General features: G+C 38.0%; 1 protein-coding gene and 1 pseudogene across 7 annotated transcripts in view; one reads left to right on the plus strand and one right to left on the minus strand.

Annotated features, from left to right (window-relative positions):
* The window catches only part of LOC125809578 (uncharacterized), a 56,027-nt gene extending 34,011 nt beyond the window's left edge, over positions 1-22,016 (minus strand). For 3 of the 7 annotated variants that reach the window (XM_049489165.1, XM_049489163.1, XM_049489164.1), the window contains exons 1-13: positions 21,902-22,007; positions 21,640-21,825; positions 20,758-20,847; positions 19,970-20,043; positions 19,718-19,873; positions 18,948-19,143; positions 18,811-18,866; positions 18,117-18,171; positions 17,987-18,043; positions 17,758-17,859; positions 13,082-13,162; positions 12,428-12,480; positions 1,249-1,318 (exon numbers count right to left, since the gene is read on the minus strand). In XM_049489165.1, coding sequence (XP_049345122.1) covers positions 1,249-1,318; positions 12,428-12,480; positions 13,082-13,162; positions 17,758-17,859; positions 17,987-18,043; positions 18,117-18,171; positions 18,811-18,866; positions 18,948-19,143; positions 19,718-19,873; positions 19,970-20,043; positions 20,758-20,847; positions 21,640-21,825; positions 21,902-22,006 — 1,281 coding nt within the window. In that variant the 5' untranslated portion in view covers position 22,007. Of the gene's footprint in view, positions 1-1,248; positions 1,319-12,427; positions 12,481-13,081; positions 13,163-17,757; positions 17,860-17,986; positions 18,044-18,116; positions 18,172-18,810; positions 18,867-18,947; positions 19,144-19,717; positions 19,874-19,969; positions 20,044-20,757; positions 20,848-21,639; positions 21,826-21,901 lie in introns of those variants that run through there. The other 4 variants (XM_049489168.1, XM_049489162.1, XM_049489166.1 and 1 more) reach the window with 4 other exon arrangements.
* Positions 22,017-22,104: 88 nt separating this feature from the next.
* On the plus strand, positions 22,105-24,329 carry LOC125809637 (CRM-domain containing factor CFM2, chloroplastic-like; annotated as a pseudogene).
* Positions 24,330-25,068: the final 739 nt, after the last annotated feature.

Consider the following 25,068-nt stretch of genomic DNA (forward strand, 5'->3'; position numbering starts at 1 on the left):
AGAGTTGCTGCCTCAGACCATCTATAAAGTTTCTAAAATTATCATCCAAACTCAGTCCATTCCAAGTCCAATTCCATTCATGTTTTTATTATTTCGATTCGGTTACAGAAATTGCTTTGTTAGGTCTCAAAATCTAAACAAACAACTATTTTCATTATAATTTTACAGAAAACATAGTCAAAAGTAACGAAATCTTAAAACTGCAGCCTTGAGTAACCAAGATATTAACCAAAAAAAGAATCACAAACTTGTAAACATAATAGCATATAAATGGCAAAACAAGAGCTTGACAACTTGTGCTACTCCAAGCTTACAAGCATAACATCATATTTTATTGAGGCACACTCTATATATTTCTACACGCTCAAAAATACCCCACTGCCCTTCTCAAAATAGATAATCCTATATGTATGATTAATAAATACTTCTTGCTATCAAGGGGTTTACGGAAATGTTTAACCACATGTTTTGGTACTAGTATCTTTTAACGGCGTTTACACAATTCAGTTTTTGGGTCTGTTGGTATGGTAAATACATCCAACCATATCCGCACTAGGAAACCATAATATTTAAAATTGAATTTGTAAACCAAATTCAAATTGTATAATCTAAATTGTATTTCCGAATTGCTTTGATTCGGCTCGAAAATTCGAGTTGAACCGATTTGTGCACAGGCCTACTCTCACTAGGAAATCTGAATAAGAACGTCGAGTCTCCCATAGAGGACACTTTGATCCATGGGTTGACATCCCAGACCTTCGCTGCCCAAGACGCTACCGGATCTGGCGAAGTAACTTCTTCTCGAACCTTCCCACCAAGCACATCGCAAGGAAAGCTTTCCTCTCTGAGATATGTCTCATAGATAGTGTGAACCTCAGTTCATGTTCTCCCTTCAGTCTTCTACACTCCCCGTCCAAAGCCAGAGCTGGAGCAAAGAGAATCTCCTTATAAGGATGAATCTTGAGCTTCCTAGCTTCTAGAGAGAAGTAGGAGTCTCTCTCTAGTATCCATTTTCTCTCTCGCATGTTACTTATAAAATAAAATAAGCTCCGGGAAGAGATTGTTAGGCCTATTGCCAAATTTAAGAGGAAGACGCAACAACGGTACAGAAAAAAATACCACAAATTTCCACTTGTAGAGTCAAACCATTATTCTTTTTATTTATAAGGATAGTGGAATTAGAAAGATAAAACAGGTAAATAAAAATGGATTAGGAATAAAGTGAAGAGTAGAGCCCATATTGTATACCTGGATACTCGAAACGACACGAGCAAGAGCTTTTACCATACTCTCAACCACATTTGTGTTCTTCGGATGCCTGCATACAATCAAATACACACACATATATAAAAAAAGAGAACTGAAGAATAGAGGAACATGGTGACAGGCAAAATCAATCGTATTAATATTGGAAGCTAACACCAAGTAGGTGCATAGGATTACAGAACTAGTACACAATCTAAATTTGGCATGCAATAGTATAAGAATCCCAATAAAAGTTCACTTCAGATATAGCCTTCTGTTTACACCACAGAGATAAGCTATGCATATGTATGTTAAGACTATGTATAGCTTCAAACTTCCATTCATAAAACCTACTGTTGCTTTCTTGCCATAAATTTCACAGCAAGTAAAGTGAACTCCGCAGTTGCTAACTCTAAGGCACTACATTCCTTCAGACCAATTCAGAATCTTCAGAAGTGGCAGGAGCAGCTTCTTGGTATTACACGTAGTGATCACTTCCATGCCATGGTAGAAGATGAAACCCTGATAACATGTTTAGCAGCTTCCTTGCAACTTTGATTTCCATAATCTCCACAAAATAGATGCATGAAACAATCTAATTCCTCTTTTTCCCCCACTGAGCAGCCTACTTTTCAAATTTATGTGGGTCTTTAGATAGGAGGAGTTTGATTTGGCTTTCTGTAGAAGAGACGAGAAGCAAGCACTGTGAAGTGGATTTGAGGAGTTGGGCACATATCATTTATTTAGTGAAGCGGAAGAGAAAATATGAGAGAGCTTGGCTTGATTTCTCCCTCAAGCTATTGGGGATTACATATTAATGTTTAACATGTTCTAAAAAGGAAAGGAAATCACAACCTACTAACAATAGGAGTAAATTAAGTCACTTACCATATTTATTGTTAGAATAGAAATAAGTATTTCCTACTTAAAATAGGAATAGGAATAAGAATAAGAATGGGAATCTTAGTTGGAAAAGGATTCCAATGTAGTGTCTATAAATAGGGTCTCAATGTAACAATTTAGAAACAATTCAATAATATTTTTTCCCATATATAACTCACATGGTATCAGAGCATCGGTGAGAACAAACAAGTCATTGTATGTCAATTTCCAATGGTTGTTGGGTCTGATTTGTGTCAATTTTATTTTCTATTATTCTTTCTGTGGGTGTTGTGGGAAAATCAACATCAACACGAGGCTCAGAAAACTCCCGCGACCAAACCCCAGCCAGAATCACCGAAAAATATCAACGCACGCGCTCTCACGCGCCGATCGAAGGTTGTAGTTTCTGGCGAGATTTGGCCCACCGATCGTGAGGGCTGTTCCGATCAATGTTTATGAGAATTTTTTCTTCTGTTGGGGTCGCCTTGGGATCGTCCAGTATTTCCGATTAGAACCCATTCAGTTTTCTCCAGATCCGATCAGCGGAATTAGGGTTCCGGTGATTTTCAAGCAGTTTCCGGCGAAATCAAACCATTGTAGGGCAGTTTCCGGCAAGTTCCCGGCAAAATCAGAATTTATGTGAAGATTAGCATTAAAGTCCTGAGATGGCTGATTTCAGTATTTATTGAGGCGTCGAAGGTCCAAGGGGACTCTGTCAAAAGATGGAAAGTAGAGGACTTGTACTCAGATTTCTTTTGCACCCTTAAATACAATGAAAATGGCAGATATATCAGTTTTATTGCTATTCAAGGACAAAATAAAGCGGTCATCATTACACCGGAATCATCTTACAACACGGGTTGGGGAAACATTGCTCAAAAAATAGCAAAATTCACCTATAAGCCTATAACAGAGCAGAAAACACAAACTAACAAAGGGAAGGCACTGGGAGTATCTTTTAAGGAGGCAGTAAGGAACAACAGATGGAGAACAAAATCCACGAATAAGACGCACATACTGGTGGAAGGTGACCGCCTAAATGTGGTGAACGTAACACCAACATCGTAGACAGATCTCCTCAAGAGATGTATTGTCGATAAATTCCAGAGCCCACTTTGAGAGATACCAATCCTCAATGATGTAAGAAGGTGGGTTTGCAACACATGGAAGTCAGCCATAGGAGTATGAACGACGGGCACTTCCTATTCGAGCTACCCACAAAAGTGGTTGCAGAACACGTCATGGCAGGAACATGAGCCTGGAAGAAGATGCATCTAAACCTAGAGTGGTGGAGTCCAATCACAGGTTGTTGGCCAGAAGTTGTAGTGAGAGACTAGGTGTGGATAAGAGTTTTGGGTTTACCCCTAAACCTATGGTCCCATAAAGTCTTCAAGCTTATCGGAGATCAGTGGGGGGGTTTCATCGAAGCAGAGGCGGAAACAACCCTCAAAAATCACATGCACTGGGCACGCATCAAAGTGAAGGGTGATGGGAAGATGGTTTCGAAAGAGATTTAAGTCACCAATGAGGGTTTTATGTATACAGTGCCGACTTGGTGTGAAGCGCCGGTGACTTTTCGAACGGAGGCAACGAAGAGAGAGGAACAACATTATGGACCGATGGGCAAGAAGGATTTCTTTCCCCCTTTAGTGTTAAAATCTATGGAAGAGTCAGACCACCACATGAGTACATCGACAGCTGGCGAAAATTTGAATTGGAGATCACGTGACTCTACACATGAGGCAAACAGGAAAGGATAAGGGCCTTAATCAGCTGTAGTAGGCCAGCTTAAGATAAAGGAAAATTTGGGCCCAAATTTTTCAGGCCCAAAAAGGCAACAACAGAAGAATAATCCAGCCCAAGGTCTTGACATAGTTAACATTGAGATACAAGCAAACCTATCTCGTATAACAACAAATAACAGATATGAGGAACTGGGAAATCAAGATACGGGAATTTCAAACAAGTTCAACAGAGATCAGGAGAGCAGAAAAGCAACGGATAAAGATGCAGCTCTAATAAAAAAGAAGCCTACTGACAGTGAGGTTTTCTGACCCTTTACGTGATGAAATAGAAGCAAACTGCAAAATTTTAATAGAACAGGGCAGAGAAGGTGCCCTAACTCCACTTGAATTGGGAGATGAGGGAACAATCTCGAGTTTGTCCCAAACCTGAGTGATGATGACGATATGTCCATTATCCAAATAGAGTAAAGAACAGATCAAGAGATACAAACAGTAAGCGACATGCAATTGGATCAGAAGGCTGGGGGGAAGGCACAATTGAAGATATTTTACCACTGAACTCTAATGAGCATGGAACTGATACATCAGCGGAGAATGAAATTTCTTCATGGGTCCAACAAAACATAATCAAACTCAGCAAAGAATTTGGGGTACATTTCATTGGATGAGAAGAGGTGGCTTTGAACCTCTTTATGGCAATCGATAGTAAAAGACAAACTATTGAGAAGGGGGTGGGAGCAATAGTTCCTATAACTCCAGTAGGAAAGGTCCCGAAAGAAGTTAAGAATTTGGAACCAAAGAGTAATTTTGTGAGCTATGGTACAAAGAGTGGGGGGGATGCTTTATAGATGATCTTAATGAAGGTTAACATAGTCTCATGGAATGTATAGGGCCTCAATGACCCAAGTAAGAGGCTGCAAATCAAAAACATGATGAATACATGGAGGGCAGATGTGTATTGTTTTCGGGTGTCAAAAATCAATGGAGATATAAGTGGGATTGTAAAAGATATGTGGGCAAATAGGAAGGTGAAATATGCACAACTAGAGGCACGGGGAACAAGAGGTGGTATCATTATCTTATGGGATAGTAGTATATGGGAGGGTGAAGTATGTGAAGTAGGGGCTTACAACATCACTTGTAAGTTCACAGGGAAAGCACAAGATTTGGGATGGCATTTTTCAGGTGTCTATGCCCCCAAATAGTAGAGAAGAAAGAGAAGAAGTATGGGGAGAGTTTGGGGCAGTGAGGGGCTAATTAATGGACCTAGGGTGGTGGCTGGGGACGTTAATGTAGTGAGATTTCCATTTGAGAAGAAAAACTGCAACAAATTCAACAAGAAGATGGAAGAATTTTCTGAATTTATAGTGGACATGGAATTGCAAGACTTACCTCTTGTAGGTGGAAAGTTCACATAGAGGAAAGGGGATGGATATGATAGTGCAGCAAGATTAGATAGATTTCTGATATCTCAGGAATGGGAAGTAGCCTTTAGAAAGATCAAACAATCAATCTTACCTAGAATAACTTCCGACCACAATCCACTGTTGTTGGAATGTGGTAATTGGGAGAGAACAACCTCTTATTTTAAGTTTGAGAATTGGTGGCTGCAAACTCAAGACTTTAAAGAAAGAGTTGAAGAAAAGTGGAATCTATAACATATGTGGGAAGACCGGATTATATTTTAGCTTGTAAGTTGAGGTTACTGAAAGTCAAGTTGAAAGAATTGAGTAAAACAGTACATGGCAACCTAAGTATGCAAAAACAAAGCATCCTTAACCAGCTAACTGAGTTGGACCTGATACAAGATCAGAGAATCCTATCAGATGATGAGTCCTATTTAAGAGCAGTATTAACAGTGAAGTTTGAAGAAAATGCCAGGAGAGAGGAAGTGTCTTGGAGGCAAAGATCTAGGGCCCCGTGGCTCAAAGAAGGGGACATAGATTCAACGTTCTTCCATAGAACTGCTAACTGTCACAAGAGGTATAACAACATTGATAAACAGATCATCAATGGTTCCAATGTGACTGAACCGGCTGAGATAAGAGATGAAGTTACTACTTTCTACCAAAAACTTTACACAGAGACAGAAGTCTGGAGACCGAAGTTCAACCCTAGAGGTCAATCCAGGATCGATGAAGAAGATAATGCAGCTCTGCAAGCCCAATTTGAAAAGCAAGAGATTAAAAACTATGTGTTCTGATGTGCAGGGGATAAGGCAGATGAGCTGGGCCTATGGAAGGAAATCATCATTGCAAGATATAGTAAGGAAGGACCATGGACTACTCAGTAAGTAAAAACTCCTTATGAAAGGGGACTATGGAGGACTATCAGAAATCAGTGGCCAAATATGTGGGGTAATTCTGTGATCAAAGTGGGTAATAGAAGAAAGACCATGTTCTGGAATGATGTATGGGTGGGGCAAACACCTCTGAGGCAACAGTTTCCAGACATCTACAACCTCAATCAACAGAAGCTAACTACTATCTTAGAGGTAAAAAATGCACAAGGTTGGAATCTGTCCTACAGAAGATTCCTCAATGACTAGTAAGTGGAGAGAATGATTCAGTTCTACAATACCTTGGAACAAGCTAAGAGTCTCAATTTTGAGGAAGACAGATTGTTATGGAAGTTGAACAAAGATAGCAAGTTCAGGGTGAAAGCAGCCTACAAGCTGTTGGATATCTCAACTGAAACCAAGGAATGGTGGCCATGGAAGATGATCTGGAAAGGGAAGATACCTCATAAGGTGGACCGTTTCACTTGGCTAGTTGCAAATCAAGCGGTTCTGACTCTGGACAACCTTATGAAAAGGGGAAGGCAGTTATGCTCCAAATTTTTTTTGTGAAGCTGGAATAGAGACAGTAAATCATCTTTTTCTGCATTGTAAAGTGACTGAAAAATTATGGCCATGGTTCATCAAGGATGGGCCATGCCAAGGCATACTGCAGAACTACTAGCATGCTGGAATAGAGATGGAGTTCAGTCAGGACACAAGGAGAGATGGAAGATTGTCCCTAAATGCATCTGGTGGACAATTTGGAAGGAGAGAAATCAGAGATGTTTTGAGAACAAGAGCATTCACCTTTTTCCTTTGGTGTATCCACTCTGTACTTAAGGATATAGGGGGCATTACCCTATTTTTAGACAGTTTATAAGGGATATAGGCGATAGATTTTGTTTTGGGTTGTTCCTTCATACTTTTGATGCAATTATGTAGGAGCACACTATTGGTGTACTCCTTCTGTTTATAATACTAGTTAACCTTCTCTAAAAAAAAAGAGGGGCTAAAGAGGATTGGTGACAATACACCCCAGCATGTATATATGGTGGCCTGTGTGGAAGGGAAGGAACTCAAGGCATTTTGAAGATAAAAGCAATCACATTCAAAAAATCAAGATGAACTGCCTTAGTCTCTTATATTTTTGGTGTAAACAGAAATTAATGGGGGGCATAGAAGATCTAGTAGATTTCATAGGAGAAGTGTAAAGTTTATTTTGGGTTTTCAGCTTTTGCTCATCTCAGTGTCCTTTTGGACTATAAACCCTCTCCCACAAATCCTCTGGATGATGGGCTTTTGTGATTAATGAAATATTTACCTTATCTCAAGAAAAAATTAAGGAACCTGAAAAAAGACAACTCCAATTTGAACAAGGATGTCTAAGGCAAGTTGGAAGTAAGAAGAAACGGAGCAATAGAGGAACTTGCAGCATTAGACAAGGCTAGAGAAAGTAGAATTCCAATTCAGTCTGAAAAGCAATAGATTTTGAGTCTAAAGTGGAGTTCGAGGAACTAGCCAAAGCTGAAGAAATATCATGAAAACAAAAATAAAGAAGTCAATGGTAGAAAGATAGGAACAGAAACACAAAGTACCTTCAATCAATAGCCAATTCACATAGAAGATTCAACAACATCGACAAGCTTAAAAAGGAAAATAAAATAATAGAAGACAAGGTATACATCTAAAATGAGATTATTAATTACTCTCAGAATATGCAAATTGAGAAAGAAGTGTGGAGACCTAATGCCGACTTTGATGAAGTAGCCAAAGTGTCTGAGATGTTAGAGAAAGCCCTCAAGGAAGAGGAAGTGGAGACTGTTATACAATCATGTGCTCCAGATAAGACTCCAAGACTAGATTTTATTTTATTTTTTTTATGAAATAAGAAGGATATCATTAGCAAAAAACATCCAGAAGATGCAAGCATTACAAAGAGATTATCAGCTCCCGGGAAGGCAAAAAAAGCTATCACAACTATCAACATAGATCTATGAGCTAATAAATTCTAGGAAAGATTCATCAGTAATGACAGAGGAGTGGTTGATCCAACTAAAAAGATTAATCAAACAACTAGCCTTAAGAGAGGAAATGGGAGTTGGGATGCTATCAAAACACCTTTTGTTCCTCTTTATCCATAAGCACCACAAAATACAAGCAAGAACCAAAGACCAAATCTTTTTGATGGACTTCCCAAGAACTCCAACACACAAAAGCCTCTCTCAAAGAGCCTGGCATGGCCCAAGCCAGACCAAAGAGAGAAAAGAACATGTTCCAAAGGTCTGTGGTAACACTGCAATGAAGAAACAGGTGATTGATAGATTTTGGGTTGCATGAGCACATGTAGCATCTGTTGGCTAAACAAAACTTCATCCTCATAATATTATCATGTGTTAAGCAAGAACCATTAAGACTGACCCAACTGAAACATATGACTTTTGGAGGCATCTTAGTTCTCCAAATAAGTTTCCAAGGCCACAGATCAGTAAGTGTCTTCCTTGAGGTTAGATGTAAGTAGCTTTCTTTGACCAAATAGGAGCCATCCCTTTTACTTCCCCCCAAGTGAGTATCCCTGGTTTGCCTGTGGACTGAATTGGTCTGGATGGAGGCCATGAGGACCATAAATTCTTCCAACTCCCAGTCATTAGATTTCTCCCACAGTCACATAACAAACATTATCTTCCCAACACTGAGAGATGGTTGAGCCTGGATTGGAGGTTGTTAAATTAGGTCTTAGGCCTAACTCACACCCCAAAAGCTAGCTTAAAGGGAGGAGGGTTGCTCAAGCCTTATAAGGAGTCCACCCATCTCATTAACCACTAATGTGGGACTTTGATCATTAACACCCCACCTCACGCCCAGTGCATCTTAGCATCTGGTGCGTGGGCAATTTTGATTTTGGGGGTCCCAACATCGGGTGAGACAGGACCTGCTCTGATACCATGTTAAATTAGGTCTTAGGCCTAACGCACACCTCAAAAGCTAGCTCTAAGGGAGGAGGATTGCCCAAGCCTTATAAGGAGGCCACCCATCTCATTAACCACCGATGTGGGACTTTTGTCATTCTTTAACACCCCACCTGATCTGAAATATTCTAGGAAATGCATTCATAAGAGGGACGTTTCCCAATCAAGTGTCTTTCCAAAACTAGACGTGTTCCCCACTTCCCACCTTGAGAGTAGCATTGTTGTAGAAGACCTCCCACAACTTCCTTATAGCTTTCTAGACCCCGGTACCATAAGGAACTATGACTTCATTAGAGCAACAGTGACGAGTGCTACCAAATTTTGCTTAGATCACCTCCTTCCATAGACCTGTTGTCTCCTAATTGTACGTCCAGTGCCACTTCATTAGCATACACTTTTTATGTAATGCCAGGTCTTTAATCCCTAAGCCTCCAAACTACTTTGGCATGGTGACTTTGGCCCATTTCACAAGGTGGAATTTGTAATCCTTATTATTTCCTTCCCAGAGGAAGTCCCTCCTAATCTTCTCAGGATGATTTTGCACATTAGCTGGCATGGGGAAGAGGGGCATAAAATAGGTGGAAATACTATCCAAGACACTATTGATGAGTGTTAGCCTTACCCCTTTGTGAGAGATATTATTGCTTCCAGGAAGTCAATCGTCTTTCAAACTTTTCCACAATACCACTCCAAGCCCCAACTGATTTGTAACTAGCACCCAATGGTATCTAAATAGGTTGTGGGAAAAGATCCAATTGAGCAACACATGATGTCAGCAAAATTCTCCAAGTTAGGGGCCTCATTAACAGTAGATAATACTTTTAGACATGTTAATGTGGAGTCCTGACATGGCTTCAAAAAGCATAGAAGTGAGGTTAAGGTACTGCACTTGGGATTTCCCAACTTCATAGAAGATTAGTGTGTTGTCAGCAAACAAAAGATGTGATATAGAAATTGTTAGACCAAAACCATTTCCCACCATAAATCCTCTTAGCTAATGTAATTGTTTGGCCTTTTCTAACATCCTACTTAACCCCTCCATAGCTAGAATAAATAAGAAAGGTGATAAGGGATTACCTTGCCTAATGCCTCTCATGAGAGAGAAAAATCCCACATGACTAATATTTACCACTATAGAATACTCTACGGTGGAGATGCTATATTTGATCCATCTAATCCACGTTTCTCCAAAACCCCATCTGCCTTAGGATTGAGAGAATGAATGACCAGTTTAGCTTATCAAAAGCTTTCTCTATATCAAGCTTAAAAAGAAGACCAGAGGTACCACTTCTTTCTTTCGGTCCAAAACTTCATTGGCAAAACGAGTTGCATCAGAAATTTGCCTTCCTTGTACAAAGGCATTCTGAAAACCGGAGACGAGACCTCCAATCACCTTCTTTAGCCTTTCAACAAGCACTTTGGCCAGGATCTTGTAAACACTACCAAAAGGCTAATAGGTCAGAAATCTTTAAGTTCTATTGCACCTTCCTTTCAAGGGACAAGTGCAATGAAAGAAGCATGGATGGATTTCACCATGTGCCAATTACTGTGAAAGCAATTGAGGGTACCCAAAATATCCATCTTGATAAAACTCCAACACTTCTAGTAAAAAGCCATTGAGAAACCATTTGGCGCTGGGCGGAGCACATAATTGATAGCATTCAAAATCTCTTATGCTTTGAAAGTTTGTTCTAGAGCATTTTTTTCACATAATTGATAGCATTCAAAAGAAGTTATGGGCCTTGGGGTTCTTTTTCCGCATATAAATCTTGATAGAAATCAAGAATTACTTCTTTCACCTACTCTTTCCTTTCAATCAAGTTATAACCAGCCTATAACCTATCAATGTGATTGTACCTCCTAAAAGAGTTGGCTAGCCTTTGGAAGTACTTTGTGTTTCTATCTCCTTCCTTCAGCCACAAACACCTAGATTTTCGTCTACAGGAAGTTTCCCCTGCTTTTGCTAGGTTCTAAATCTCTAGTTTTAATTGTAGGGTCTTGTTCGTTTTAATTTGAGACAATAGCCTTCCCTCAGTAGCTTGTTCTGCTATTAGGAGATCATCCATAGCTTTGTTGATTCTTGTACTATGCTTTCCAAAGACCTCCTTGTTCCAATAACCTTTCCTTAGTAGCTTGAACTACTATCAGGAGATCATCCATAACTTTGTTGATTCTTTTACTCGAGGCCTAGATTATCATCATTTCACTATGGTTTTTTTCCAACAAAACATGGGGAGTACATCAAGCCTGAGGTGATGGGGGCACTCAATCATTTCTATCATCAATGTCACTTGGTTAGACATGCTTCTTTCATTGCCTTGATACCCAAAAAAGGGTAATAGAGCTTAGAGACTATAGGCCAATTAGTCTTATTGACAGATTTTATATGATAGTCCCCAAGCTGCTAACAGAAACCTTTCTGGCGAACTAGTCACTAATTATCAGAGAGCTTTTATTAAGCACGGACAAATAATTGATGAAACAACCGCAACCAATGAGGGGTGGCTAATGAGGGTCTGGATGGAGACTAAAAACTGAGGACCCAAGCATTATGTGCAAAGCTTGATATAGAGAAGGCTTTTGCCTTACCAAATTGAGGAAGGTGGGATTTAGACACAAATTAATAAGGAGGATCAAATTCAACATTTCAACGGTCAAATACAGTAGTAATACAATTGAAGAATAGAGTAATATAATACAATAACAATAATGATACTGATAAGTGGAAGAGGGAGTAGACAAGGTGCTCTAAGTTAGAACCATGTTCTCCCATGGGAAAGAGAGAAATCGCATAACTACCTACTAACCCTTTGGTATAATCCTCAACCCCCACGCTTTCCTATCTAAGGTCATATCCAAGGTAAGTTGAAGATGCATCATGTCATATCTAATCACCCTCTTGAATTCTTCCTCGATCTACCTCTACCTCTCCTTAGACCAATCACTCTCAACCTCTCGCACCTCCTTATTTGTGCTCCTCTTTACATGCCCGAACCATCTCAGACTCGCTTCCTGCATTTTGTGCACCACTGAGGCCACTCCCCCCTTGTGTCGTATATCTTTGTACCTTAACTTATCTCTACTAGTGTGCCCACACATCCGTATCCTGCATGCTTAACAAGTACCCGAAAAAACACAAGTAGTTCACATAATTTCACAATCTAAGGGGTGAAGTAAAAAAAAAAACAACAAGATCATATTATCGGCACAAAGTAGGTTTCATCCAAAAATAATTATTTGCAAAACCAATGTTTCATCCAAAAAATTATCAACAAAGAAAAATCCAATCATCATAAGTTGAGGAAGCTTACATGTCAAAATTAAGGAAAAGAATTCGCATAGTGCGTGCTTCCACACAAAAACCCTGTCAAATAAGCAAAGTTAATATAAATTAGATTAGAAAATAGTTAGGGGTCGTTTGGTAGAGTGTATAAAAATAATGATCAATAGAGTGTATTAGTAATGCTTGTATTAGTTATACTTGCATTAGCCATACATAGATTATTTCTTATGCATTGTTTGGTTTAGTGTATTAAAAATAGTAGGCATTGTATAAAAATATTTATTTACAAAAGTATTCTCCACAATTTAGGTGGAAAAGATGTAAAAGTGTTTTTAAGGGGTAATTGTGTCTTTAAAGGGGTAATTGTGTCTTTAACCATGCTAATGATGTATTAAATCCCTTCTTTGCATTACTAATACCTAGAAATCCATGGTATTAGTAATACACTCCTCAATACACAATAGAGTGTATAACTAATGCAAACATTAGTTATGCATAGCAAGAAAAAGTGTACCAAACAGGGGATTACTAATACACAATTAATGCATGAACTATTTTTGCTAATGCACTCTACCAAACGGACCCTTAGTATTCACTTGACTACTTTGTAGACTCAATGTAAAGGTTGGAAGCAATAACTACAGGAGAATAATTCCAAAAAATAAAAAGATCCCGAAAATACCCTCAAGATTTCAAGAACAAGAATGCGATGCCACAATGGTAGGTCTAGAGATATAACCCTCACCAACATGCTGAGAAATACCTGTCCAAAAGAGGATTGACTAGTTTAGTGGTGCAAGATTCTCATAAATAGGAAATAAAGTTGCCAATCAGAAATAACAAATAAATAGCAAAATATCTTAAATCAAGCAAGACTAAAAGATCAGGAGATTTGTTAATAAATTTGGCATTAGATAAAGCATGCCCTCTGCGAAACTAGAGAATGAGGAGAAAAAAGTGTACTATAGTAACGTGGAGTAGAGAACTAAAGAAAGAAATACAAGTACTCGTAGTTTGTGTACTAACACGTCACAAATCTTTTAAGAATATACTTCATCAAAAAGATTTACCAAGATTTAGGTTAGGGTTCAAAGTTCTTTTTGTTTCCAATAAGGAATCTAAGGTTAATTGTAATTCACTTTCATCGTTCCCCTCCTATCTAACATTATGCATCACAATTGTAGGACAGTCTTAATGATTATAGAATATATATTGCAAGTTGGTGAAAATCAAAGTCTTGCCACTTATCTTCTACATTAGTTCTCCATGCTCTCTTATCCCCTCTTTTCTTTATCCTACTTCCTTTCACTTTGTATACTCTCTGTTTCTTTATCAATATTGTATTCTCTTTTAGGTTTTCCGAAGTATCCCAATATCAACATTATCCTTTTCTCTTTCTTTTAAGGTGTGAGAAACAAAGAACATGGGAAAGAATATTAAGACAAAACTTAAATGATGATTCTGTCATGCTATTACGTTTAAGTAGTACTAGAAGAAGGAAATCTCGTGCTCTACACGGGACTAATCATACTGTTGAAAATAATTGTTTTGATTGCAATTCGCAACATAGTTACGTCTTTTTCCATTTAGCATGTGTTTTTGAGTGAATGATATATGATGACTATTGAATGAAAGTTGTAATTTACAATACTCCTTAATTAACATAAAAGAAAAATTGAACATGTAACTACGTATATTTCTCACAAACAGTACATAGGTTGTACTGAAAACCATATTTACAAAATTTACTTCAAAATCCTGCTAACTCCTATCTAAAATGATTCTAGAACATCAATTATGGAGATAGTGTCATTTGAATAAATTTGATTACACCAAAAACATAGTAACAAAAGGCAGTTTAGCTTAATCTTTTGCATACTATTCTCTATGCTATAAAAACATCTAGCATTCCTCTTCTTCCAAGTTGTCCACTAGATTTGCAGGGACAATTCTCCATATATCTCTGTTTTTGGCTTGCACGCCAGCTTTCTCCCAACTCTGCATTGCTTCGATAATATTTTCGTGCATAGTCCATGAGATGCCTTTGGGATTTAAAAGAAATCCTCAATAATTGTCCGGTGCCTTTGCAATGAAAAAATAGATGGTTAATTGTATGTCTCATACTCAGTTGGATCATTGGCCAGTATTTTCTCCACAAACATACTCGATTGGATTATTGATCAGTATTTTCTCCACAAACATACTCGATTGGATTATTGGTCAACACGTAGGACAAAGTGGTATCCCTCTCCTCTTCAAATTATCTTGGGTGAGACTTGCTTCCTGATAAAGCAGGCCACTTTGTGCGGGATTTTGTTTTCCCAGATGTCTTTCCATGGCCAGTTTCTTATGTAGTGAGGTGTTTGATTCCTTCACCTGTAAGCATTACTTACTTTGAACTGGCCCTTCTTATTACCTTTCCACCATAAGGTATCTCCACTTGCCTATGTCCCTTGAATTGTTCGATGGTACTAATGAAATCTACAACTCTTTGGATCTCCCAGTCATTTAAATGTCTTCTAAAGTTGAAGCTCCATCCATAGGGTGTCCAAAATTATCCAATGGTCTTTTGTTGATGAGAGACTAATGCATAAATATTGGGAACAAATTTTCCAGTCTTCCTGTCTCATGCCATTCATCTTTCCAAAAATCAGTTTTAGCTTTGTTTACCACTTTAATCATAATGTTGACCTCCATAATGTTTTGATAGACCTCCATAAACTAACTCCATAGGGTGTCGTTATTTCTTTTGTCAACTAGTGGTCTTCCTCATCATACTTAGCATTAATAACATTCCTCCATAGAATCTGTTCTCATTACTATACTTCCATAACCGCTTCATTCTACAGACCTTGCTTTGGAAATTCAAGTTCTTGATTCCCAATTCCCCTTGTCTTTTCCCCAGTTATCACTGCTTCCCATTTGACCAGATTATAACCCTTCCCTTCATTGTTTCCTTCTCTTCCTCCTGATCTTGTCCAATCTATTAATAACCCTTTCTGAAATGGGGAAAACAGAGATCATATAGGTTGGGAGTGAATCAAGGACTGAGTTGATGAGAGTTGGTCTGGTTCCCCTGGAGAGATATTGAGTCTTACATCTTGCCAATTTCTTATCACATGTTTCAATTACACTATTCCATATTTCAGTCGATTGTGATTTTGCTCCCTGGAGCATCCCTAGATAGATGGTGGGTAGATTCCCCAATTCCCTACCTAGGATTGCATTCAAAATCTCCATGATTTGCACCTCATTAATAGGATATAGGAAAACTTTTCCTCCAATTGATGCGAAACCCAGAAATCCCTTCAAAAAGTACCACAATCACCCTAAGGGTCCAGAGTTGATCCTCTTCAGCATCACAAAGTAGCAAAGTATCATTAGCATATTGCAAGTGAGTTATCTATAGGTTCCTTTCTTTCTAGCCACATCAAACCCTCTGAGCCACCCATTCATGTTTGTTGTTTTGATCATGCTATTAAGACCCTCCATGGCTATTTAAGAAGAGAAAGGGTGACAAAGGATTTCCTTGTCTTAAACCACTTGTGCATGGAAAAATCTTGCCGATGAGTCATTGATAAGCACTAAGAATCTTACCGTTGAGATGCAATATTTGGCCCATTGTATCCACTTTTGGCCAAAACCCATTCTTCTCATAGAATCCCATAAGTACTCCAAGTTAACATGGTCATACGTCTTCTACATGTCTAGCTTACACAAGATTCCAAGCATTTTCTGCTTTAGTCTAGAGTCAACAACTTCATTAGCTATTAGCACTGCATCCATGATTTGTCTACCTTTGATGCAGGCCATTTGTTGTGGATCAATCAACTTGGCTATCACCGCTTTTAACCATTTTGCTGGTACTTTGGCAAATAACTTTTATATACATTGGTCTAAAATCCCTCAACTCTTTGGCTCTTTCTTTCTTTGGAATGAGAGTTTAAAAAGTGGCACAAAAGACTTCTTTCAAACCTTTCGTGTTCATGAAATTCTGAAAGGTCAGCATGATGTCTTGGTTCAAAATCTCCCAACATTTTATGAATAAACCCACTGTGAAGCCATATGGGCCGGGTGTTTTGACTGTTGCACATAGTTTTAGACATCTCAGAACTTCACTCTCCTCAAAAAACCCTCGTAGCATCTCCTTTTCCTCATTTGTTAGTCTGGGACAATTAGGAAACAAATAAGCTGGTCTCCAGCTTGTGGTATCACAATATAACTTTCTGTGATATTCCCAATTTCCCCTTCAATTCTTCCTGGATCTTGAGATAATTCTCCCTGAATCATGAGTTGTTCAATGTTGTTGTACCTTTTGTGTGCATTTGCCATTTTGTTAAAAAAATTGGTGTTTCTATCACCCTCTTTTAGCCACAATGACCTTGACTTTTGCCTCCAAGATATTTCTTCATTTTTACTCCAACAAACTTGTTGCCCTCCAGTCTGTCTCCTCTTCGGTAAGCCTTCTTTCTTGCATTATTTTGTCAAATCAGTTAGTTTATTAAGTAAATTCCTTCTTCTTGTTCTCAGGTTTCCTTGTTCACTCTTGTTCCATTCCTTTAAGCTTAGTTTTTAGAGCTTTAAGCTTGGATGCAAGAATGAAATTCGGCTTTCAAGTGGAGTTGAAAGAGCTCCACCATTCCTTAATTCTCATTAAATCCTTCTGTGCCAAGCTACCAATTTTAAAATTTGAAGTAGCTTTTGTTCTTGTTCCACCCTCCCTCTTGTAATACAATAGGTGAGTGGTCAGATTTTAGCCTCTGCAGTGGCATTTGTTTTAAATTGTTGAAGTTTTCATCCCACAATCCTAGAGGATATCTCCTGATTATCCCCTTTAAACCAAGTATAATTGTTGTCTTCAAGTTGTATATCAATCAGCTTCAAGTCTTCAATGACATCAGAGATTTTTCTAATACCCCTTGATCTTCTTAGAAAGTTTCTCTTTTCAGAGATGAATCTGGCAAAAAGCCAAGTAAGAAATCCTAACTTATGGTTTTTGGCTTACTTTATCATTTTAGCTTTAAAACCAAGTGCTTATAAGCACTTTTTTAATTTACTCCAACATTCCTAAAGTGCTTAAAAGCTATTTTGGATTATAAGCTATTTTGGCTTTAAAAACACTTCAAATAAGCCAATCCAAACAGGCTCTCAGTCTGGTTAATACGGATTAGTCCTAATTGATACACAATATCATTTACAATATTCTTATTTTACAATAAAAATGATAAATAATGACCTTTAGAATATTCTTAACATAAGGCGAATAGTTTGTCAGCATAGATGGAATTTCGTCTCAGAAATAATCCATGATGACCACTATAGGGGACAGCAAAGGTCATAAAATAGTTAAAATTCTACCTCAGATTCAGTTATAAGTGAAGAACTGTAATGCCTGATTATGTTGGCTACTGAACGCAACACCAAACGCCGGAAATAAGGTTCTCCAGATTCTCCTTCAAGCTGCTCACAGGAGAATGTATAAGATACAAAAGAAATTAATGAAGCAGATTCTTGTGAAGACAGCAGTTCAAAGTGTATGCTTAAATCTGCTTCACTGAGACTAAATTCCAGATGGAAGAACTATCACCTCAGTATCAGTACGAAGTGATGTCATCAGAAGTGAGCATATCTGGCGACGGAGTACCTGCAATTAGAAGTTACCAAATTGAGAATGGATAAAACCAATACAACTAGAACAAAAGACGATATCCCTGTACCTCTTCATAAGGAACCAACGCTCTGAACAACACCACATAATTGGATAAAATAAACCTGAAAAGAAATAAAGCAACATAAGAAAAAACAAACTATTATATAAGTTAGTCAACTTCTACAGCAAACTCTTTCAGACTCATTCAGGCCATCTACATAAACATGTTTAGTTGCCTCCTCCTCCTACAAACGCTGGATAAAATAGTACAGCTGCTACTTTAGCTCATGCTCTAAAGACTAAAGCATGGCCTACTCTTATATAGCATCAAGACTCTCCAGCCATGGACAATCAAATCAATCAACTAAGTGCAGAAGGATGTGGAACGCAACCATTATCCACAGAGTTTCGAAACATGCATCAGCTGGCCCACAATTTCACGATGTGTGTGTGTGTGTGTGTGTGTGTATATATAATGTACACATAACAAATTATGTCAATAATTCAATCATGATATGTATTTGGGAAAAGAATGGCAAGACTTTCAAAACTCCACTAGTTAGGGGATGTAGGAAATTAATGTATTACTCAAAAGTTGAACAAGTAAAGAGTTTTTACAAGCTTAATTTAGCAAGTACAGCAATTTTTTGAAGAGCTAACTATTATAATTCTACACATTCATGTAATACACTCCACAAGCATCAAGTAGAATTCATATCTAAGGGGACAGAAGAATAATATCTAAAAGGTTAGATCATTACTCAAGTATATCAAGTGCAAATGTCCGTTGAATGGAACTGGCACGTAGCCAAACAGCCTGAAGTACAAAACAAACATAATATCAAGGAGGAATCTAACACTTAAATTTGCAACGGAAAGCACAATTATAATGGATCACTTTCAGAAAGGAGACGGTCCAAAGATTTTGAATATCTTTCAAACAAGAAGAAGAACCATTCATATCGGCACATACAGATCCACCTGCAGCAAGAGCTGTCAGGTCCTCAAGCAACCGAAGTGCGAGCTTTCCAGAATTAGTTAGGATATCCCTCATCAGTGATGGACCTCCAGAACAAACCTCTTGCTCCAATGACCTGTTCAAGTATGTCGCAGAAATTGAAATTCGTAAATCATAACATCAGACTTCATAAGACAAGTATGCAAATTCTTTAAACTACCCAACTAGATCAACCACTAACATAACTTCGTGAATGCCAGTAGAATAGCATAGCTTGCACAGAAAAAAATGATCTTTCATTAAAAAAGGAAGATTTAGTCAATAAGAAGGAAGAGTACAACAAGAGGAGAAGATGTCCTTGAGGCAAAATACTTGAAATATAAGATTTAAACAAATAGAGTTCTTTATGATCACTCATAGATTAGTGTAGGTGCAGTACTAATAATGACTAACTACGCAGGCATGGACAGTGGGAATATAACACACAGTTAACGCAGTAGGAAATACTAGGTATGTTCAACTTCAAGAAGCAAAGACGGGCCAGACCACCCAATAGACATCTATTAAGTTGCTGAATCACCATGAGTGGAATATAGTAATGAGTTGCTGGACATGCAGAGAAGAGGACGGAAAAAACTAAATTCATTATACTATCAGGACGTGTACTTATCATTGAAAGAAAAAAAGAAGTTATCAGGATGTGTACATACTCTAGATGATTTATATTGCGATTGACATCACTAGTAACTGAACTGCTACAAGAAATGTACACTCCAGAACCAAATTTCCCGGCTGGAAGTGACTCAGCAGAAATCACGCGGTCAAATATCAATGCCACAGCTTGCCTAAAAGTTGCAGCAGCAGTACTGAAACAATTTTCAAAGTATGAGCACCCAAATGAAACAGGACATAGAAAGGGAACAGCCAACTTAATGCATTGAACTTTCACCCTTTAAACTCACTTTCGCACACTATCAGAGGATCTATTGTGTTCAAGAAGGCGAAGAATGATACCAAGAGCTTGAGCAGTGTATTCCTGAAAGTTATAGAAAAGTTAATGCATATCCAGTTCGAAAAGGAAGACCAACCACAATTCTCTTAAAATAAGATTTCCCACCTTAAGAGAAAACTGGGAACTGTGGATGTAATTAGAAGAAGGATTTTTCTTAAGGTTGCTTCCCCTCATTTCTCTCCCTACCTTCCTTCCATTACATGCTATCACATACTCACTAGCTATAACCTAGGCTTTTATCATTCTTTAATATACAGCTGTATGTTATTTCTGTTATACAAACTTCTACATATCAGGTTTCACAATCAAACAAATGTTTTAAATTCATTAACAATGAACATAAGTTCTGAGCAACACTCCATACTCACATAAAGGTTTTAGAACAAAGTTATGTGCTTTATAATACTGCCACTCACATAAGACAGAAAATTAAAGATATTAGACATGGAGTCAACATTCACAAATCAGATGCAACAGGAAGGTGCCCACAAAGGATATTGTTGTCCATCACAGGCCCTCAAAAGTCTGACAAAATTCCAGTTTTTCTTTTCAAGGAACATACAAAACTAGATTAAGCATACATGAATAAGAAGTTTTGCACTTTTCTGCTTCGGTAGATTCAGGCAATCACTTAGTTGTTCAATGTCCTATAGCACTGATTCAGCCATATCTCAAAAACACATGGAACAGCCAACTAATTACTATCATAATCAAGATAGGCAAGAAATAAACAATTACCTCATTATCAGGTTGTAAACGAGATTGAAATATAATGAGGATTGTCTGCAAGGTCTTAAGTTGAAGACTCTCATCAGCCATTTCCCCGTGCTGTGAAAAGATTTAGAAAAGAGGCAGCTTTTAAATGATGCAAATATAGAGTATAGAAGCAATTTGTTATGTTTGAACTCAGAATCCCGGCATTGGTTTCTAATTCGGAAGTATTATAGCATGGGAAGAACTAGCAGGTATACTATTTTTCTTATGACAAGAGAAACCCGCAACCACTACCCTTTGGGTGCGCACAGGGAAAAACCTCCGTTCCTATGTAATAGCTCGCAAACCACATAGGAGAGGTAACCCGCACTAGGCAAGCCTGGTATGACGAGCTCGACCCAGAAGGCAAACCCCTTGCTTTTACTGGCAAGAGGTTTCGAACTTGAGACCTCCAACATGGAAGTCCAAGTCCAAACCACTAGACCATCTTGAAGGACTAGTAGGTATACTATTTTAGGTTACCTGAAATCCAGCATAATTTGCTTTCAATACCTTTTTTATCCAGAATTTTTTTTTTTCTTTTTATCTTGAGAAGGGGCTTCCTTTCATGTTACATTAGGTGCTCAAAAGGCTCCTTCTGAGAGATTAAGCAGCATGCTTCCTAGGGATGACAAGGCTCAAAAGTTTGGAGAGGGGACCCAAAATCAATTATAGATATATTGCAATGAAGATGAACTGACTCAAGAGAACCCACTTCTATGAAGATTTAACTGATTGTGAGCTCTAGTTTATATGTTTACCTTAGACTTGACTGCTCTAGCAATCTTAAGTTATGGCAATTGGTCAATGGGGCACCTGTTTATATCCAGTTACATGGAAAAGGTAGAGAAATATATGTGAACTTACATCTTTGAGGGTGTCGAGAATCTCCTTCAAAGCTGAAGTAGCAACTACATCGTGAGAAATGAGTTTTTGCAGACAAGAAAGTCCAATGACGCTCATTTTTACAGTCCTTACTTCACAGGCCATCAAAAATATCTTTAGTATATCCTCGTTATGTGCTATCTCACTCGGGCTCGACAAAGATCTTAACTGCATATATGCAACAAACTAAAATTGAAACAATTATCATTATAATTTGCTGTTGAAAATGAATATGAAGAAGAACCTTCAAAATAGCGTGTTCGGCAGCATCTTTGACGGCAGGATATCGCCGGCGAGCTTCTGCTGATAAAGCTCGAAGATCTGACTCCAACACTGCCATCAAAGCCATCTCTTTTGAAACCCCCTCTCTCTCTCTATCTATCTATCTCTATCTCTATCTCTCCTAATAAAACAAACACGTGAAGGTACAAATTATGATCTTAAATCATGATTTTGGAACTTCAAATAACCCCGAACAACAATCCAGACACTCAAGAACAAATATTAGACACATCTATTGTGTTTGAAGCAGTGAATCAAAATAAAGAGGAAATAGTCAAGACTTATGATTACATTTACACCACTTTGACAAAAGTGAGAAAGAACCGTAAAGAAATCAAACGACACCGCAAATACATTCACAACTAAAAACAAATGAGGGTTAAAACATTTGAAGCAAAACATATTAATTAGGGGTGTACAAAACCAAACCGAAACCGAACCAAACCGCAAACTGAGTCAAACCGAACAAATACTTTATCATACTAAAACTAACTTTACACTTTTTATTTGAGAAGGTAACAACTAAACTAACTTTAACTTTTTCATGACATAACATTGTCAAGCACACCATGACTTCAATAAGAATAGTTATCTTAGTATTTTAATTTCTGATCAAGTTTATTGCACAAGGATGTATGAAGTTAAAAAGACTCCACCTCAACAAAAAATTCAAATCGAGATAACAAATTAATCAGTTTTGAGGTCTTGTTATCTGGAGATCTGGAAGTATTACAATTTTGTATCGAGGAGCTGATTATAAGTATCCTTATTTCTCTGAAAATAGCTTCGAGAATAGCAGTGCACAAGATGCTACCCCAGACTTGCTCATGGGTACGGAATAGCATATGACTGATGCGGTAAAATCTGATGCATCAGACACAAAATCTCCTCCACGTGTAATGCAGGGGTAGGTTCTCCAGACAGAGTCCGATTTGAATTGCCTCGAGAGGCAGAACATACTGAAGAAACAGATAAGTTGCTGGAAGGACTTGGTCCTTGCTTTACCGATTGGTGGGGTTGTGAGCCACTGCCTATCAATACAGATCTTTTGCTAGCTATAGTCGCTGGGTACAACAGACCTTTACGTCTACATCCTTATGGAGTAAAACCTAAATTGACAAATGATGAAATGATAACACTGAGGAGACTTGGTCGACCTTTGCCTTGCCATTTGTATTAGGTAAGTTTAATCTGATTTCAGACTGTTATTTAACTAGAAAACACTTGTTATACTTGCTCATGTATTTTTATCAGGAAGAAACAGAAAACTCCAAGGATTGGCTGCTGCAATTGTGAAGCTTTCGGATAAATGTGAAATTGCAAAAGTTTCTGTTAAAAAAGGAGTTCAGAACACTAACAGTGAACTGATGGCAGAAGAGCTGAAGGTTTGTGAAATTAGTTTAGTCCTTTGATGAAATACTTTTGTTTTTATTCAACACTTTGGTCTTTTCTAGAAACTGACTATACTTTGTAAAACTTATCCTATTGTGTTTCAAATAAAAGTAAACTTTGCAGTGGCTGACTGGAGGAACCTTGCTCTCGAGGGATAGGGAATTTGTTGTCATCTATCAAGGGAAGGACTTCTTGCCCTCTGCAGTCTCTTCAGCAATTGAAGAACGGAGAAAGCAAGTTTTTGAAGTGGAAAAGCGGAATGATTTAATTCATCAGTAGCAAATGCTAAGGAAAGGAAACAATCCACTACGGGAAGTGTTTCTGATGATGACATGCACACAGAAATAACCAGAAAGGTATCCAAGAAAAAAATGAACTTACTTCCATGGACGCTGCTATCAAGAGAACTGCAGATAAATTAACCACTACATGTGTTCATAATGGTTGCTTCTGTAAACTTTCTTGCAGATTCTAATATTTATGTTTGAATGTTTTATGTTTTCATGTCAGGCATTGGAAAATAATGCCGAGGCAGAGAAGCTCCTTCTGGAGCTTAAGGAGGATGAGGTGCCACAACAATGTGATATGGATAAAGAGGGAATAACTGAAGAGGAAAGATTCATGTTGAGGAAGATTGGCTTGAGAATGAAGCCTTTCTTACTTCTTGCTGAGTGCCCCTGTACTGCAAGCCTAAAGCCTATTTCTTTTGCCAACACATTTATGGAAGTTGACTAATGTTTTTTTCTGCTCAAACTCAGGTAGGCGGGGAGTCTTTGATGGAACAGACGAGAACATGGACCTTCATTGGAAGTATAGGGAATTGGTGAAGGTAATAACAGGGAGGAAAAACATTGAAGAGGTCCACCATATAGCTAGGATGTTAAGAGGCAGAGAGTGGGGGAATACTAGTTACTGTTGAGAGAGTTAATAAGGGTTATGCGATCATTGTGTTAATAAGGGTTATGACCAAATGGTTTCACTATGCACGAAGGAAATGAATCTATAGCATATATTTCCTTTACTGCAAAATATCAACTAAAATTTGGAAAAAGTATGCTACAACAGTAAGGATTGTCAAGATCAACAATGGACTGAGAATTTAAAATGGCATGGACAAAATAGAGAAATGAGAGAGAAGCAAACATACAGTATGACTCTGCAGGGATGTATTTATTACATATGACAAGATAGAAACTACGGAACCCTCCGAGCAAAGTAGAGACATGTGGAGGAAATTCTAAGACAAATAGTGCAAGGCTTTTTTAGCAGAGGCAACAGGATAACTTAACTAGTAGATAAACTTAAGTACTTTAAAATTTTATCCTTAGAAGAGCAAATTTTATATAGTAGGGAAGATGAGTTCTTAGAAATTGGGTCATTACGTACAACGCGTACGTGTCTTGGTTTTGAATTTCGTTCTAAATCTGAACATAACTCTGCTTTGATGATAAATGTTTTACTTACTATTCTACTGTTGTAATTAGCAATTGTGAGGCTGATAAAGATGGAAATTAATGAGCCTGTTTCAGGTTCTAAAAATTTGCCCCTCGTTCAAAATTATGGAGGCATTCAAGCACTCTCTAAGTATGTTATGAAGAGTGACAACGACATGATCTTGTGATTGCTGGAAGTAAAATCTTACTTTGGTGTCAGCTCCTTAATTTTTGAGTTAAGATTTCAATTTTCACCATTTTCCTACTTCTTTTGCATCATTTTGATGCTCCTACTAATAATTCA

Source organism: Solanum verrucosum, unplaced genomic scaffold (assembly GCF_900185275.1).
Source record: "Solanum verrucosum unplaced genomic scaffold, falcon-dt-bn FXZP01000121.1, whole genome shotgun sequence".
NCBI lineage: Eukaryota > Viridiplantae > Streptophyta > Magnoliopsida > Solanales > Solanaceae > Solanum > Solanum verrucosum.